Consider the following 17,236-nt stretch of genomic DNA (forward strand, 5'->3'; position numbering starts at 1 on the left):
GGTGCGTTCACCCCGTGATCATGTACAGTAGAAGACAGAAATCCCTTTTGCTCCCGTAGCTCCTGGCAGAGCGCTCAGGCTGGGAGAGTGGGGAAACACATCAGGTTTTCACAGTGGATTTGTTAGCGGAGAAGGAGCTGCTCCTCCCTCCTCCCACACAGAAGGGCTTTAATTTATAGCAAGTTATGATTAAAACTAGGAAACATGTTACAAAGTCCATTATATATAGACATAAAAATGTACAACTGTCGGCAGCCCCCGTGCGAGTCACTGGGGTTTCGATCTCGGCTGACACCTCGGCGGGCAGCTGGAGGGCTCAAAGGCAGGTTGGGACACGAGGGGCGCGACCACGGCCTCCAAAACGAGCGGGTGTCACAGTGCGAGGTCTTCCACGAGCTCCAGGGAGGTGGAGCAAAGTCTTTAGGAGCTGGGGAAGGTGAAGGCAGGGGCTGTGGAAGGCGCTGGATGCCCCTGCTCGTCTCCCCGTGTCCCCTCGTGTCCTCGTGGGGAAGGGAGCACTGTGCGCTGGGTGAAGTCCTGGGGGCAAGCGCAGGGATGGCAGCTTGCATCGAGGTGGGCTTATCAAAAAATGCTCTTTTTCTTCCCCTAAGGGAGCGGTGTATCAATGGAGGGATGCCTGGTCTTGTGCTGCCTCCAAGGGTCTTTAAGATGTCGAGCCAGGCATTAAAACAGCCTCAAGTGTGAACAGCGGCGTGCCCAGGGAGCCCCACAGCCCCCCTAAAAAGCCTGGGGGCAGAGAGCTGAGCACAAAGGGAAGGTGAGCAAGATCAGACACCGAGGAAGGGGCTTGGGGCAGGAGTAGGGCAAGCACAGCAGCGTTTTTCCCCTCTGCCTTCGCCAGGCAACAAAGAAACACAGAAACCCCCTGCGCTGTGCCCCAGGCTGCTGGGGAGGGGAGATGCCACATCCTCTCCCTAGCCCCTTGCAGGATGTGCTGGTGTCAGCAGGGAAGTCCCAAGCCTTCGGTCTCCATGGCTTATTCAGGAAGGTGTCAGCTTCCAAAGGCTCATCCTGGGGGATTTCATTTACAGGGCAAAGAGAAAAGAGATTGCGAGGCCAGAGATGCCCACAGGCTGGGGAAGCGCGATTTGTGCAAACCACCGTTAACTCGAGTCCTCATGCGCTCTTCTGCAGGGACGCCAGGATGGAGGGGGCTGCAGAAGCCGGGAGGTTCGAGTTAGGAGTCTTCCCCGAGGATCTCTGTCACGAAGGAGGCCATGTCAGTCTCTTTGGTGTCGTGCAAGGTAAAGAAAGGGTGTTCCTGCCAACAAGAACCGAGACATCATCAGCTCGCACCCAAGGACAGACAAACCCAAGAGCAGTCCCTGCGGGATGTCATGCAGCTGGTGAGGTGCTGGGGGAGAGGGGGACACCAACCCTGCCCAGGCTGCCACAGATGCCATCCTTCAGCTTAAAGATTAACTAACGCTTGCAGGTTTGGCATTTCTAGGTTCAAGGCCAACTTGGCAGCTCTACGACCATCATTTGAGGTCTAAACTTGCCAAGAGCAGATAGGACAGGGGGAGAAAACACCTAGAAACCCTGAGCTTAACACCCACAAAATCATCACATCCTTAGACATGCTACACCCATCCCATTCCATGCCTAAAAAAATCACCCACACATCCTCTCATCTGGTTTTCCTAGGACCTGCTGGACCATTTACTTGAATTTCCAAATGCATGGAGACAAAGACCAGCAGAAATAGGGTTGCACTTACCATAAGTTCTAAATAGTTCAACCGCTCAGCTGGGTTCTTCCTTAAGCTGGAAAACAAAAAACGGGAGAGAAAGGTTGTGGGATTTTTACTCTTTCTTTGCTGTACAGGATCTATCAGGAGGGATCTCCCCTTCCCAACCAACATGACATCTTCTCATGGGCAGCACCCATTTGGCCAAGCAGGTTTGAACCACCAGCAAAGCGGCCATGCAGGTAACTGGGAAAGGCCAACTCACGGTGTTTTGCCACAAAAAGAGTCTGCCCTGCACAGCCTCAGTGGTCCACACAGACCAGAACAAACAGGGAGGAGAGGAGATGATTAAGGGAGTGGAGCATCTCCCTTATGTGGAAAGGCTGAGGGAGCTGGGGCTCTTTAGTTTGCAGAAGAGGAGATTGAGGGGAGACCTCATTCATGTTTATAAATATATAGAGCGCGAGTGTCACAAGGATGGAGCCAGGCTCTTCTCGGTGACAAACAATGATAGGACAAGGGGTAACGGACACAAACTGGAACACAGGAGGTTCCACTGAAATTTGAGAAGAAACTTCTTCTCAGTGAGGGTGACAGAGCACTGGCCCAGGCTGCCCAGAGAGGTTGTGGAGTCTCCTTCTCTGCAGACATTCAAAACCCGCCTGGACGCCTTCCTGTGCAACCTCATCTGGGTGTTCCTGCTCTGGCAGGGGGATTGGACTGGATGAGCTTTTGAGGTCCCTTCCAATCCCGAACGGTCTGGGATTCTGTGAGATGGTTTCCCACCATCTGTACGGTAGGAGAATCATCTTGAGGCTCATTTGAGCCTTGCCTTGGTGGGCTCCAACAGAAGGACACCCCAAGGGGAGCAGCTACTGTACACGGCACCCACAAAACCACAAATCAGCTTTCACCCAGAGGCGCCCAGATGCTGCCAGGGGTGCACTCTGGTTTCGTTGCTGCTTTGCCAGAAACCACCAAAATTTCAGCAGCAGCGACGGCAAAAGGGGAAGAGAAACCTCTGCACCTTCCAACCAGCCTGGGTGAGTCAGGCCGAGAGCAAAACCAGTTTGGGCAGCGCTTCCTGCCATGGCCAAGCACCAGCCTTGGTATGGCAAGGTGGGGAGAAATGGGCTCCGAAAGGATGACAAAGCCAGCCCCACGCTTAGGTCCAACCCCATGGATCAGGGCTTCTTGTCAGCCAGGCTGGGAGGAGCCACCAGTCCCCTGCTGCAGACTCACCACTGCGCCGTGAAGTCCACAAACTCCTTGGAGAAGCGCTCGGCGGGCAGCTGGGGGGAAGGCTCCTCCACCACTTGCTTGAGCTGCTGGAAGGGGGTCCCCCAGGACTCGTAGGGGAAGCGAAGGATGGCGAGCTCGATCTGAGGAGGGACACAGGCTGACATGAGACACCGGGACGAGCGCAACCCCATGCACCCTGCCTACCTCAGCCCCTGCCACCAGCCCTGATTCAAAATGAAAAACCTCTGTCCTCACAAACCATTCTCAATTTGGGTCACGGCACTTTTTTCTTTTTTAAAGACAAAGACCCAGAGGCCAAAAATACTTCCTTTAGAGGCTGGCTCAGCATATTAACGTATTTACAGGAAGCCACCAAAGATATGTAAAATGGGATTACCTTAAAAGATAATAATAACAGCACACCGTTTCTGCACCGGCTCCCAAAGTGCTTTGCTCGCCGTAAGGCAGCCTCTGGGCTTCAGACTTGTACTGGATGAGCTCAACACACAAAAAATCCACAAACCCAAGAAAAACCAAGTGCGAGAGCACCACTGAGGAAGGTCTTTGCCAAACCACCTCCATTATCAGGTCCTTCCTACAAGTCACCCCTGCTTTATCACGCATTAAAGCAGGAAAAAGTCCATCACAGCTCTTGGGCAGTCTCCTTATGCCAAGGGTGAGGTCCCACCTCGAGTCACAGGCAGCAGAATCTCCAGACCAGATGAGATGGGATGGGAGGGAATGGGGATAGGGATAAGAAACCTGAAAGGATGCAGGGCAGAGTCAGGGACCCCTGTCTGTCTCTGGCTCAGCTCTGGGGAGCTCAGCTCCTGCTGCTGGAAAACTGAATGGAGCCACCACCCTGGCAAGGTCTGGATTAGCCCTGCAACTCCACAGCCCTAAAATCACCCGGTCTGAAATCAACCAAAGCCCTTCCGAAATAAAATAACAGGAAGGCATTAGAGGGAGTCAGACAGGTCGGGGCTCCGTTCAGCTGCAGGCTGGCAGGTTTTCAGCAAGGTCTCCTCTCCCATCCAGCTTTGGAAAGGTTGAGAGATTTCGTCATTCGTGCAATCTCCTATCCCACAACTTCCTGCACCTCGGAGGAAAGCCAGAGCTGATTGCATTTCCAGCCAGCCCAGCTCTGCTCTGCACTGGCACAGGGACACCAAGGAGAGGTTTGTCTCTGCGGACAAAACTACCTGGGGAAGGGGGAATATTGGCCCGAAGATCTGTGCAGCACACACAAGCACAGAGATGCAGCGCCCAAAACAAATCACAACTAAAAGGGTGCAGGAAATACTCCTGAAAATAATCTACCCGCAGGGACAGTCTCCTGGAAAGCGAGAGACGCGTTCCCAGGCGGCATCCCCTTGCAGCCAACAGCTGGGATTTCCTTTGTCCTCTGGCGCCAGAAGACTTCAGCTGCTTTCTGCAAGATCCGTTTCTTGCAGGAGGTACATAAACCATCCTGAGCAGCTGCAATTTTGAAACTGAAAGTATTTCCCCTTCTTGTTGGCTGCTCCGAGCTCCCCTGCAGGCAGGATTTGCTGCAAACCATGCACAGGACCCCTCGCTGCAGCAAGGCAGGCAGATTTGCCCCAGTGCTCCTGCAAAGCTCTGCTAACACAGGAGGAGGGCACGTAGAAAGGTTGTGACCCAGCTGCAGCAAACCCTGCTCCCCTGACTCCCTTTCCAACCAGCGCACAGGGAATTGCAGAGCAATTAAAAGCCAGACTTCTGGATGCCCAACTAAGCCCACTGTCATGCAGACATTGTCCCCTGGGGGTCTGCCATCCACACCAACATGGTTCAGAGCTCAGTGGAGCTATTTGGAGCTGGCATTGTACACAAATAGCTCTGTAAAAAGGGAGTCAGGTGGGGATTTGTCAGGTATCACACACAGAATTTAGCTCCGTTTGGTGGGCATCCACCCAGGGGTGAAGCCAACAGCTGCCACTGCTCACAGCAGGGTTACAGCCCCACCAGCACAGACCCCATCCCAACCCCAGCACTGCTGGTCCCAGCTCTCCATGTTACCATTGTGATCCCCAGACTCCAGACATCTGACTTCACGTTGTAGCCCTTCTGGTTCAGCTCAGGGTTTATTCTTTCCGGCTGTAACAGCAGAAAGGAAGATATTACAACTCTATCTCGTTTTCCCAGTGCAAATTCCACAGAGCAAATCTCTGGCTCCAAAACCCAGGTTGGGTGGATTCCCCTGGCTCATGTCCCCATGGAGGCAGGGTCTGAGGTTAAATCTGGCACCAATGAAAGCCATCTGAAGCCCACATTAACTCTCCCCTCCCACAGTGAGACTTTTACTATCCCTGCAGCATGATCCCTGCCCCAGGAGCACAAGCTACCCACACAGATGCCACAGAGAAATTCATAGTGACTTGAGGATGAAATGAAATGATCCTGCCAAGAAAAGCCTCAGCAGTTTCTAGCCAACAAGGGAGTAGCCCTTCCAACCACCACAACCAGCACCAGCCAGCCCTTCACCCTGCTGCAAATGGAAGGTGGCAGAGAAGAGCCTGCTGTGGGATTAATGCACAGAGCAGGGTTACAGGGAGGGTAATCCCATCCTCGGAGGACTCTGCTGAGTCAGGAAGCCCAGAGCACTCCGAAGTGGTTTCTACCTCAGGACAGAGGTGAAGCAAGACTGATTTCTAAGCAGCAGCCTCCCTGAATCAAGGCTGAAGGCAGCTGAAGACTCTGGTCCCACACGAGCACACTTACAGCCATGTACGGTTTGCAGCCGGCATCCATGGTCTTCGCAACCGAGTCCACCAAGTAGCCACTGATCCCAAAATCACACATTTTCACGTGTCCCTCCTTGTTGATGAGCACGTTGGAAGGCTTCACGTCTAAGAGAGAGAACATGAGAGGGCAGACTGGGCCTTGCAGAGGTATCACAGAACCTGAGACAAGATGGACAAGTCCTCACCAGCCTGGAAGGGGAGCAGGCAGGCCCTAACACAAGGGAAGGGAGACAGAACCTCACATGTCTTTTATTTAAATAAAAGCAGTTCACAGGTAAAACTGCAACCATGCCCTCCAGGCACAACAGGCCTCCTCTCTAACAGGGCAGATAAAAAATGCTGAGGAGTTAATGCCCAGCTCCTTAGGGTTTATGCACCCAAGATTTATTAGATTTATGCATCCAACACAGCTTTAAGAGCTCAGCTCTACCGAGTTCTCAGGACACCTTGTCTCATGCCCATCATGATCTGTCCACAACTACTCAAGGAACTACACCAGGATGAAGAGCAGGACCCGAGTGTTACAATTCCCATCTGTAATTTGCAACCCTGATAGAACTACTCAGCCAGGAGGGGCTGGGGATTCTGTCCCCAAAAGCTGCCTTCGACGCATGTACTCAAAGAGAGAAAGAGATGCCCATAAAAACACAGGTAGTGAGGAATTCAGTTATTATACTTGACCCTTCATCTGGAAAGGAAGACGAAAACAACATCATGCAATCATATGCATGAAGGATACATCTCAGAAATGAATCTTGGGCATCTATATCTGTCCTCCATGGTCCCAAGTACCATTAGCCCCCACTGTAGGCATCCCAGAGAGACACACCACACACCTCCCGTGAAGGAGTCCTCACACAACTTATTTCAAGGCTTAAACCTCCAGCCACAGCATGCTAACCCCATCCAGCACCTACCTCTATGGATTACAGACAGTTTACTGTGCAGATGCTCCAGAGCTCGTACAATCTGGGGACAAACAGAGCGAAAGAGCACTCGTTAGTCACACACCACCCGTTCCCACACACCACAGGCCTCAGAGACCTCCAGCAGGCTCAGGGGACACACAAAACCACATAAGAACCCAAGAGGCACTCACAGACACAGCCATTTTCCCCAAAATGTCTTCAGGGATGGTTTTCTTCTTCTCCAGTACTTTCTTGTAGAATTTATCTAGGGAGGTGTCCATGAGCTCCATGCAGATCCACACATCGCCCTGTAGATGGAGAGAAAGCCGTTGAGAGGGAATGCCCTGAAAATCCCTGGGAGATGAAGGGAGCAGTAGGGACAGACAAATGGACACTGCCCTCTCCACACAGAGCAAGCCAGTTGCTGGCCACACAGGCTCTACACAGGATACCAATGGGCACAGGTACCACCAAAACTACCTGTGATGGCCTCCCTTTGAGGGTCTACCCCAAAGTCAGTCTGGGCCATGGACAATGTGCTTGGGCATCTGCCATGGAAGTGAGGAACAGCACCTGGCCAATGCTGCCTGAAGGAGGCAAGGCTGACTAAGTCATGGCAGCGTCTCAAAGGGAGAAAGCAGAGGTGGTCTGGGACAGTTTAGTGCCTTCAGCACAATCGCACAGGCCCCAGGTGCTGCGCAGCCCCCAGCCGTGCCCCGGCTCAGTACCTCGCGGAAGAGGGCTCCGTAAAAGGTGACGGTGTAGAAGCAGTCAACTGTCCTCATGGAGATGTCCAAGTCCATCAATAACCTCTTCTGCTCCTGAGTGTTCACCGTCGCTCGAATCCTCTGAGACAAATACGGAAGAAGAGGGGTTTGGTGTAGGTGGGTAACACCGTTATCCCTCACACTGACTCAGAGGACCTGCGGTTCTGAGGCCACACAAGTGTTTCGGGCTTATTTTGTGGCCAGTAGCACCCCAAGAGATGCCCAATTTCCCTCTTCCAGACAGCACCTTAATGAACAACAAACCCTTGGCAAGCTCTGCAGCAGATGCAGGATCAGGCCAGCAGCCTGGACAGGCACTTTGACATGCAAACCTTGTGCTATCGAACTGCAGGCACCAAGCCTGGCTTTCAGAGCCTGCTGATCAACCCTAAAGCATCCAGCTGGTATCAGCACTGAGCCTCTGACAGCCAAACCACACTGGGGATACCACAGGCTGCCAAATTGAGACACATCTGTCCCCATTTTGCTGCGACCAGTGGAGTTCAGCAGAATCTCTCCACTCCCTTGGAGCCACACGTCCCAACCTCCATCTCCCTCAGCAAGCCGCTGTCCTCACCTTTACGGCCATGATGGTGCCGCTCTGTGCATGCCGGACTTTCTCCACCACACCATAGGCCCCACGGCCCAGCTCCGAAATTGTCACCAGGTCATCAGCTTCCACCTCGAAGTTCTTTAGCGAAAGAGAGAAAAAAGAAAATCAGACGCAAGCATGCTTATCACCAAGGACATCAGCAGAGCTTCAACGCTCACTCATGCAAAGCATTTCCAAACCACAGTACCTACAGGACCCCACCAGCTCCTATACGTACTGGAGGCACCACACTTGGAGAAGATGGGTGTATTTTTTGCTCTGTTGAAAAACAGACCAAACCTTCTCACCTCATAGTCACCAGGGCTCATTTAATCCCCTCTTTGCAGTGAGAAATCAGGACTTTCATCCTTTAAGCCAGGACACACTGCCACTGGAAAGGGCACCAAAGGCTGGTGCCTCTCTGCCTGCTCAGGATCACACTCACAAGAGTATTTCTGTGGTTGTTGAACAGTTTGCGGGGCATTAACAGCTCCCGTGCCAACATGGGCAGCAATCAGGAGCCTCTGCTACAGCTCCAAATCCTCGTGTGCAGCCAGGGATCCCCCACCTCGCCCTGCACCCCCAGTGATCATCGCTCGCAAACATCTGTGTGTGTAACAACACCATTACTCACGCAAAGCCTCTCTTACGGTATCTGTGGGATGGCACATGCAGCACCTCGGTTCCTAAATCAGGGAGCCCAGATGGGTTTTAGCTGCTTTTGATGCTTTCTCCCACCACCAGAAAGCAGCCAAGGTACAACATGAGTTAGCGCTGAGAAAGGAGCTCATGTGCGTGCAACTACTTAACGCTTGCTTCAAGCTGGGAAAAAAAAACCCATCGCCAGTGCTCAGACAAGCGGGTGCCCCACACAGCAGGGAGCCAGCGAGCTCCTGCGCAACCCACCAACAAGTTTCCCTCGGGACGTGTTACCCTGTAATTGCCTGCTCTGCTGGGCAGGGCACAAACTGCTTGAGTGAGGCATGGGCTATTTTTGGATGTTGTGTTCATCGCTCCTAATAAGTCACAGCCCTTCTTTTAGCCAGGCCTTATCCAGCCTCCAGTTTTCCTCTGCTCTCAGGGAAGAAAAATAGAATACCAGGATGCCAAACTGCCCCAGTAGCCACAAAGGCAGCGAGGGTGGGAAACATGCACGGCACGGCGCCGGATATCGCGCCTGCGAGCTACGCCCAGCGTGGAGAGGAAACAGCCTTTGGCGTTCAGGAGCCAAGCTGGGAGATGTGGCTGCCGGGCTGTGGGCCAGCAAGCTCCCGTCGGCACTGGCCACAGCACGGCCAGCAGCCACCAGCTCCAATGGGCCTTCCCACCAGCCCTGGCTCCGTTTATTCGAGCCCGATGTGACTCGGGGAGCAAGAGAGGTCTGTGTCTGAGCTCAGCAGGGAGCTATGCGCTGCCCGGCACAGGAAGGTGCCAGCCCTTTCCTGGGCAGGACGGTGAATCCAGATGAGAGGAGAGCAGGGGCTAAGGGAGACGCATCCAACCTCCCACCCTGCAGGCCCAGGCAGCCAGCAGGGAAGCAGCGCAGGCTCAAAGCTCTTGCAGGGGCCTCCCGGAAGGATCTGGTGGTGCTTTTCAGGCCACGTGCTCTGCAGTTGTTCCAGGTTATTGTTCCTTTTTGGGTTGGTTTTTTTTTTCCTGGCATTTACACTAAGGCTTCCCCAAAAGCTGGTGGTTCCCAGCACACTTCAGGAACCAGCCAAAAGAGGGGATGCAACAACAGAGCCGGCGCTCCCCTCCCCTGGTAACAGGACACGCAGCATCGCCTGCACGGATCCGATGGACCCGAGGCCATCATCCATCCCCATGGCCAAAAGCTGGCCTTCTGCCTCTTCCTCCATCGTGTCCCTCCAAAACACCTGGACCAGACCCCTCCTGCAAACATTGGTGCAGGCAGAGAAGGGAAGGGTGCAAGTCTAGAGAGCTTTCCCCAAGTTACAGCACCCTTCCCTTGCACCCACCATGCCCAGGCTGTTACAGGGAGCATCTAATGCACACAACACAGTGGCCAGAAAATGGCACAGGCAGCAGAATTGTTCCCTGGATCCAGCCAAAGCTTCCTCTCCTCTCCCCTCCCTCCTCTCCCATCTGTCCCCTAACCCTAAAACCTTGCACCAAGGCCGCGGGGTCCAGATCCCATCAGCCGAGCCACCTCCCAGCCTGGAAGGTGAGCAGCCAGATATAGGGCTGATCCAATGTGTGGTATTTTTAGCTCGTTTGCAAACAGCCTTCTGCAGCCTCAAGAGAGCCCGTAACAAGAGAATGAAATAAAAGAGAGACAGTGGCTATTTCTAGCAGTGTTTTTCATCAGGTCATTAGGAAAGGCTTTGGAGAGCAGCTTTGTGCCCAGCTTCTCCTGGGCCACGGGCAGTAACACGGCCCTGCGGGTCAGCGGGACAAAGGGGACATTGTTCGGGCCAGCCAGAGAGTGGCGAGGCCACACTGATTTAGGGTGGATGGGCTGGGTCTGTCCACTGAGACCGAGCTGGCTGCTGGGGCTGTCAAGGGACCGTTGTGATCTCTCACTGCAGACAGAACCACACACCCAGCACAGGAGAAAGGTCCTGCTGGGGGATGTCTCGTCCCTGCAAAGATGCATCCCACGGGGCTGCACCAGGACAGGACTGTCCTTCTCACGGGGTGCTCTGGTTTGACAGGTTGCATGATACATAAAAAGCCCATACAAGAGGCAAAAAAAGAAACCACACTGACACGTACTTTATCTCCGATGGTAATGAATGTCCTGGAGTCCAAGTTCCTGGGGGGCCTGCAAGAAAAGAGAGAGAGTCAGGAGAAAGCCCAGCTTCATTAACCCTCCTGGCCCGAGTCAGGTTTCATGTTCCTCCAAGCACTTTCAGCCGCTGCTTTCCACGCTGCCTTCTCATCGTGGGTTCACACCAGCCCCCTCCAAACACTCACAAATGCTTCAATCGTGCCAGTAACACCTCAGCCCACATGCGGCGAGAACCCCAGAGCGTCAGCTAGGTGAGACATGCACCAAACCAATGGGCTACGAAACCAACCCCACTCAGGAGCCCGAGGAACCGAGAGCGAGGGGATGAGACGTTGCTGCGGCAGAGCTGCTCAGCCATCAAGTTTTGACAAGCAGGTGTTGTAACAGCGCAGCCACGTAGCCCGAAACGCACGCCGAGGGAACAGCAGGTAATTCCTCCCCCGTGAGTCATCTGTGTACACTCGGCAGCGTGGCAGGCAGAGCAGGCAGCGATTCACGGCCACACTTTGCACAGCGCAGGGCAGGCGAAAGTCTTCCTTTCTGGCTTTTTTCCTCATTGCTGCCCACTTCCCATTACGGGCAGCACGGTACTTTTAGAGCAGACACGAGTGTTTTGTCCCTTGTGCCTCGCTCCTCTGCTCTCCCCATGCCCTGGGACCTTCTAAGAGTGGAGACTGCCCAACTGGTTGAGCCTCCCGATTCCCATCAGAGCAATAGGGCAACCACCGGCTTCAAGGAAGTGCTTCAGGCACACAGCAAAAGCCTTGCGCTGCGCAAATATTTGCACTGCAGCTTGAAAAGCACAGAAAAAAGCTGTGGGTAGCTTGCACCAGCTTTTACAGGACTGCTCTGGGCATGCAAGTGCCCTGCAAACTCCAGCAGAAATTCAAACACCGATTGAAGCAGAGACAGATGTACCCATGGGGGAAGGAGGTGGCTGCTGCGTGCAGGGCTCAGTGTGTGCATGCTACACTGCACAGCACTGATGGGGGAGTTCCCCTGGCTCCCCCTCGGGCAGATCTGCCCTATCTACCTGGGGGTTTCGGTAGCGATATTTCTCTCTGGGGATTTCACAGCTCTCCTGGAGCTGGGAGGGTCTCTAGAAAGGGTTTCTGGAGCAAACAAGGCTCAGCAGTGGAGACACAGCCCAAGATGTTTTGAAGGAGCACCACAGAAGAGGAATTTAAGCCGTCTGCTCTTTGTCAAACCAAGTGCCGTCACCCTGGGCTGTCCCTCACAGCATAACAAGCATCAGCCACACAAAACAAACAGGGCAGAGAGAAATTCCAGTGCCCTGAGATACAGCTGGGCACCGGCCCCCGGAACCAAGCGGTGTGTGGCACAGCAACACAAGACATCCCCGTCCTCCTCGTGGGGAGACGCAAATAACTCAAAGTAGCCCTGATGGTCAAGGGGAGGATGCTCTGCCACACAAAGCATCCCCAAACCCTCATCCCCCTGCTCCTGCCATGGTCCAGCTGTCACCTCTTCTCTTCCCCTGCTCAATAAACCTTTCCCTCTTCTTCCCTCAGGCAGATTTGCTCTCTCCACTGTCCCTCTGCCCTTTGGCATTGGCACAGCCATGGCAGGAAGACTGAAGAAAGTCTCCCAGCCGCCTCCTAGCCTTTGCTTTTCAGCTATTTCAAGTCCAACGGGCACCTCCCAGAGAGACACACATCGTGTATGTGTGTGCATGCACGTGTGCATACGTGTGTACTTCCTTCTTATCACCCACAAGCCAGAGCTTAAGAGAAAAAAAATAACTATCCTGATTCTTTAACTTCATATCAGCCCTACACGGGCTATTCCCCTTGATGTGGCGTTGAATCCATCTCTGGAGGACCACCAGCTGGCTTTAAACAACAGAGACACTTACGTTGTGTTGGCAACAGGCTGTTTGATGGGGGGACATGTTATCCTCAGCTCTCGTTTCTTCTTGCTTTTCACTGCAAGAGAAGATGCACATGTGAGCAACTGGCACTTTTACTTTGTCTCCTTCAAGCATCCTCTTGCCTGCAGTCACCAGGCAGGGCAGACAGGGCCTGGGCCCCCACACCGTGCAGCTACAGCAAGGTGACAAGCAGGTCACGGCGCTCTCAACCATTTGCCTCAAATTTTTCAGGCAAGAGTCAGAAGCCCAAGTGGGTCTCAATGTCCTTGTCAAGCACTTGGTGCAGAAATACCCAGGGGTGCACTGATGGACACCATTTCCCAGGTCTTGCAGTGCTCCTCCCCAAAAGTGCTCTTTACCTTTCATGGCCATTAACAGTCCCCTTTCTTTGTGGATTTTAATTGCTGATGTTCAGTAGATGGGTTAAAGCTGCAATTTCTGCTGGGTGCTTACCTGGTTTGTGCGGCTCCAAGGATCCTTTGGAATCTGAAACAGAGAAGGGAGACACTGGGTCAGCTTTTCTGCTTCAGACCCATGCAAGCCCGCACCCCTAAGACCAAGGAGAGGATCCCAGGCAGAGGAGGCAGAAGGGCTGCACAGCCAAGCCTGGCCTGATCCCCATTTCTCCAGCCACAAGAGGTCCTCATGCCATTAGTGATGCACAGGGCTCCAAAAATGCTCCCCGTCCAGCTTCCCCTTGCCCCCAAGCCCCCCAGCCTCCATCCAGGCCTTCTTGGGAAGAGCCAGACCCCTTGCACAGCACGGGTGGGATCTGGGATGGAGAGCGATGGCCACCGGACCTCACACAAAACCAAGGAGTCGGTCCCAGCAGGAGAGGGGACACCTCACACCCAACACAGGGAAACCAGGGCAAAACCAGACACAAGGGGACCCTAAGAGCCAGCAGTGAACCTGCCAAAAACCAGGCTTGCAGAGGCTGAGACCCCACCAGAGAGGGCACAACCCCATCAGGAGTGACCGGCAAGGATGCTCTCTTCCAAGCAGCACTGAGATAACAAAACCCAGTGCTGCAGAGGGAAACGGGGTTCAGACACATCCAGTGCAGGCCAAACACTTGCAGATGAAACCACAAGGACAAGAAATAACCAGCATGGGGTAAAGTGGGCAGCAATGGGCAGAGAAGACCGCACAGGGCTGAAAATCATCTCCTTGTGGTCCTGTGGACCTCAGGATGCTCAGCAGATTATGCTGATCCCCCCAAAAGAGACGAGGGGGCTGCGCTTTGCAGCTAAAGGCGCTGCTGACTGCACAGACCTGGACGAGGCACCAAAAAGCAGGAACAGCAAAGGGTGCTCCAGGCACCGGGCTGGGAGTGGGCGGCTCAGCGTGGCCTTGGACAGCCCTTCAAACAGCTCCTACCTGCCTGGCTCCCGGGAACAGGCGTGGGGACAAAGTCCAGCTCCAAAGGTTGCCAGGAAAGAGAGGGGAGAGGTGAGGAGCTGGGATTGCAGCAGGAGATACAGCACCACATGAGAGCTCCCGCAGCAGCGAGACAGAAGGACGACACACGTCCAGCATGTTCCCAGCACAGACAGCCCCCGTCCCCATCCCCATCCTTGTCTTCATCCCCATCCCCATCCCTGTCCCCCACCAGCTCCAGATGCTGAGGACGGGTGCCTGAAACCCACTTCTCCAGTCCTGTCCTTCCCCAGATGCAGCTACAGGCACGACGTGAACCTCCAGCTCAGTGAAACCAGCCAGCGAGCCGCTCCACCCCAAACCAATCCCGCTTGGCTGGAAACCATCTCTGGAGACCTCACCATGCCACGGCGATTACAGCTTCTCATTTGCGAGCCTGCAAAGTTTCCCTTCACCATCACCCACCCAGCAGGGCTGGAAGGTGGAGCCATCAACAGCCCAATGTACCCACTGAGGACACTTTGCAAAACACCCAGCTGAGCAATGACGGGAGAAAACGCAAAAGAAAGCCAAATTAAGGATGCCGTCCATGAGTTCAGAAATGCTTTCCCTTCATGCACTGTTGCTACTCAGCATGGGGGGCTGACAACAGAACCTAAAAATGGGGGTCCCTTTCTGCACCCAGGCAGGTTGGGGAGCTCGCCAAGGGCACAAATCCCATCCGGGGGGGTGGATTTAGCTCGCTGCTGACCAGGAGCCTTGCACTGAGCATTTCTGCCCCGTGACCTCCTCCAAAACGCAGACGTGGTTTGCACGCAGCCCACCAAGCAGTTACCAGCCAAACCTCTACACAAAAGCCTGAATTCCCCCATCCCTGCTGATACTTTGCTTACTCCGTTCACTCTCCCTCTCCCCCATGGCCACAGTGATCCCACAGCCGGCACAAAGCACCCTCTGTGCTGCTGGCTGCGCTGCAGTGACTCAGGCAGCGGGAGCGGGGTCTGCACACTCCCCAAACCAGGCATCCCATGGGATTTGGTGTCTTTCTCTACCCCTTCCCTTGCCCCAGCTGCAAAAGCCAGCCCGGAGGGAGCTGAGAGCACCCGTCCTGGGGTCAGGAAGCAATGCGGTGCATTGTTTGGCAGAGCCCAAGCTTGCAGGTAGGAGGATTTGCAAGCGCGGGTTAGGGGGCAGCGAGGGATGGGTTTTAATTCCCCATTAAATCCCCCTGTACCATACAGGAGTCATCTCATGTCTCTGTGCATTGGCCATATCCCATGAGCTCTGCTCTAACGGGGGCCTGGCAGATCAGCCCACTCTACCCCCTTCACTTCCCAGCGATGATCCCCTTCCCACCCCGTCCTGCCTAGCCCCAAAACACGTTTCCTAGCTCCAACCTGAAAAAGCACTGATTAAAGTGGAGATATCCTGCCACCGCTCCCAGGCTCTGGCTGGGCCACCCACACCAGTGGAAAACCCAGCTCAGCCCATGCCTGCAGGAACAAAATCACCCGCAATGCTGCCCTGCAGCCGGAGGAGCCGAGGCAGAGGTTGGATGCGCCTGTTACAGCCCTCCCAAAATTTTCCATGAGCTTTCCAGCTCGCAGCAACACTGCGGGTCCAGCCGGGCAGAGGTGGAGTGGGCAGACACCACTTCCCCTTGAGCACAGCCCGGAAAACAAAAAGAAAACAACAAAAAAATACCCAAAGAGATGAGGAATCCGGCCCTGAAGCTCTGCACGGTCAGCTCGGGGCAAGCAGAGCCCCAGTATGGGAAGTGGGGACCAGGAATCACCCCAGAGCTAGATGTGTCACCTCCAGAAGGTGCCGTTGCCCCTGAGGCTCTGCAGCCCCCCAAGGAAGGCCCACACACTGCTTTAGGGTGAATGAGGGTGGAAGGAGGACTGGGGGGTGGAAAAAAATGCAGAAACAGAAAGGCAGTGGGATGGGCACGACAAGACCTCGCAATTGAAGCCCTTCTGTCCCGAGCACATCCCAGGGCAGCGTTTGCTCTCAGCCCCCGCAGGCAGCTGCTGTCAGCTCCTTCCCACATTTGGGATCCCAGTAGGGTCAGGAGCAATTGCCAGATCATGGAGATCACTCTACGAGACCTGAAAATCCTGGAAATGCTCCATTGTCCCAGGGCTCTTGCAACTGGGGGCTGCAAGCAGAGAGCAACGCAGCTCCCCCATGCAGAGCCCTCCACAGGGGCAAAAGGGCAGCAGTGGGAGACGAGGATGTGGGGACACGTCCTGGTTACCCCTGCTCCAGGCAGCGGAAGGGGGTGCCGGCCACAGGGGCACACAGCACAGAAAATGAGCTGACAGAAGTTCCTGGTGCGGCCGAGATTGCCACCCACGTGATGCTGCAGGCACGTAACTGCATCCTTTATGCTAAGAGAGGAACCATTTCCTCCTAAAGAAGAAAGAAAAAAAAAAAGCCTAATTTTTCTTTCTTTTTTTCTCATGCTATAACCCCGACCAGCTAAGAACTGACCCAGACATTTCCTGCAACTGCTTAACTCAACATCTGAACCCTCATATTCACCACTGACTTCAGTCCTATTCAGCTGCAGCTTTCCCTGCAAGGTTTATCCTTCCCACTCTGCTGGCGTAGGCGGAGGGAAATGAGCAGGACAATCTAAAGAACTGCAAATAAAAGTATTTGCCTGAGCCGACCTTTGAAATTAAACCTCCCCAGGGCTCAGGTGAAGTCCTGGGGACGGCAGTGGCACGGGAGGCTGCTCCGTTAGTGCTGGGGAAAATATTTCGGGTGCATCCCGGTTCTCCTCGATTTGAGGAGGGGACTCAAAACGCCACGGCTGGGGCAGGAGGGTGCATCCCAGCCCTGCTGCAAGGAAAGAGCTGGAACAAAAGAGTAGCAAGAAAAATGTGAAAAAAGGGGAAAGAAATAAATTAGGGGCAGGGTGCAAAGCCGAGAGGGGAATTTGGTCACCTTGGTCATGGGAGCCAGCTCCTCACAGGCACACTTTGTGCTATTTTCCACCGCCAAGAGTGGAAAAAGCTATCTGTGGAAGTGGAAAAAGGGCTCTGAACCTGCCAAAAGCCGTCACTCATCGGCCCGCCGAGGTCTGGCTGCAGCGAGGGGCTCCTGCAGGTCATTGCCACCCCACACTCACCACTTCTGCAAAAAAAGCCGGTGAGGAGGAGGAGGAGGAGGAGGAGGAGGAAAAACACACGCTGCCGAAAAAGCCCCTTGCAGCCCCAA

The 17,236-nt window shown here is 54.3% G+C and overlaps 1 protein-coding gene across 1 annotated transcript in view; it reads right to left on the bottom strand.

Annotated features, from left to right (window-relative positions):
* Positions 1–1,198: 1,198 nt before the first annotated feature.
* Positions 1,199–17,236, bottom strand: part of MAP2K3 (mitogen-activated protein kinase kinase 3) — a 16,508-nt gene continuing 470 nt past the window's right edge. The window contains exons 2-13 of the mRNA XM_010189234.1: positions 13,082–13,114; positions 12,614–12,683; positions 10,722–10,770; positions 7,971–8,084; positions 7,355–7,474; positions 6,818–6,934; positions 6,636–6,687; positions 5,696–5,823; positions 4,994–5,071; positions 2,954–3,093; positions 1,742–1,787; positions 1,199–1,282 (exon numbers count right to left, since the gene is read on the bottom strand). Of these exons, the coding sequence (XP_010187536.1) occupies positions 1,199–1,282; positions 1,742–1,787; positions 2,954–3,093; positions 4,994–5,071; positions 5,696–5,823; positions 6,636–6,687; positions 6,818–6,934; positions 7,355–7,474; positions 7,971–8,084; positions 10,722–10,770; positions 12,614–12,683; positions 13,082–13,114 (1,031 nt within the window). The remainder of the gene's footprint in view (positions 1,283–1,741; positions 1,788–2,953; positions 3,094–4,993; positions 5,072–5,695; positions 5,824–6,635; positions 6,688–6,817; positions 6,935–7,354; positions 7,475–7,970; positions 8,085–10,721; positions 10,771–12,613; positions 12,684–13,081; positions 13,115–17,236) is intronic.

The sequence above is a fragment of the Mesitornis unicolor genome, unplaced genomic scaffold, assembly GCF_000695765.1.
Source record: "Mesitornis unicolor isolate BGI_N332 unplaced genomic scaffold, ASM69576v1 scaffold21027, whole genome shotgun sequence".
Lineage (NCBI taxonomy): Eukaryota > Metazoa > Chordata > Aves > Mesitornithiformes > Mesitornithidae > Mesitornis > Mesitornis unicolor.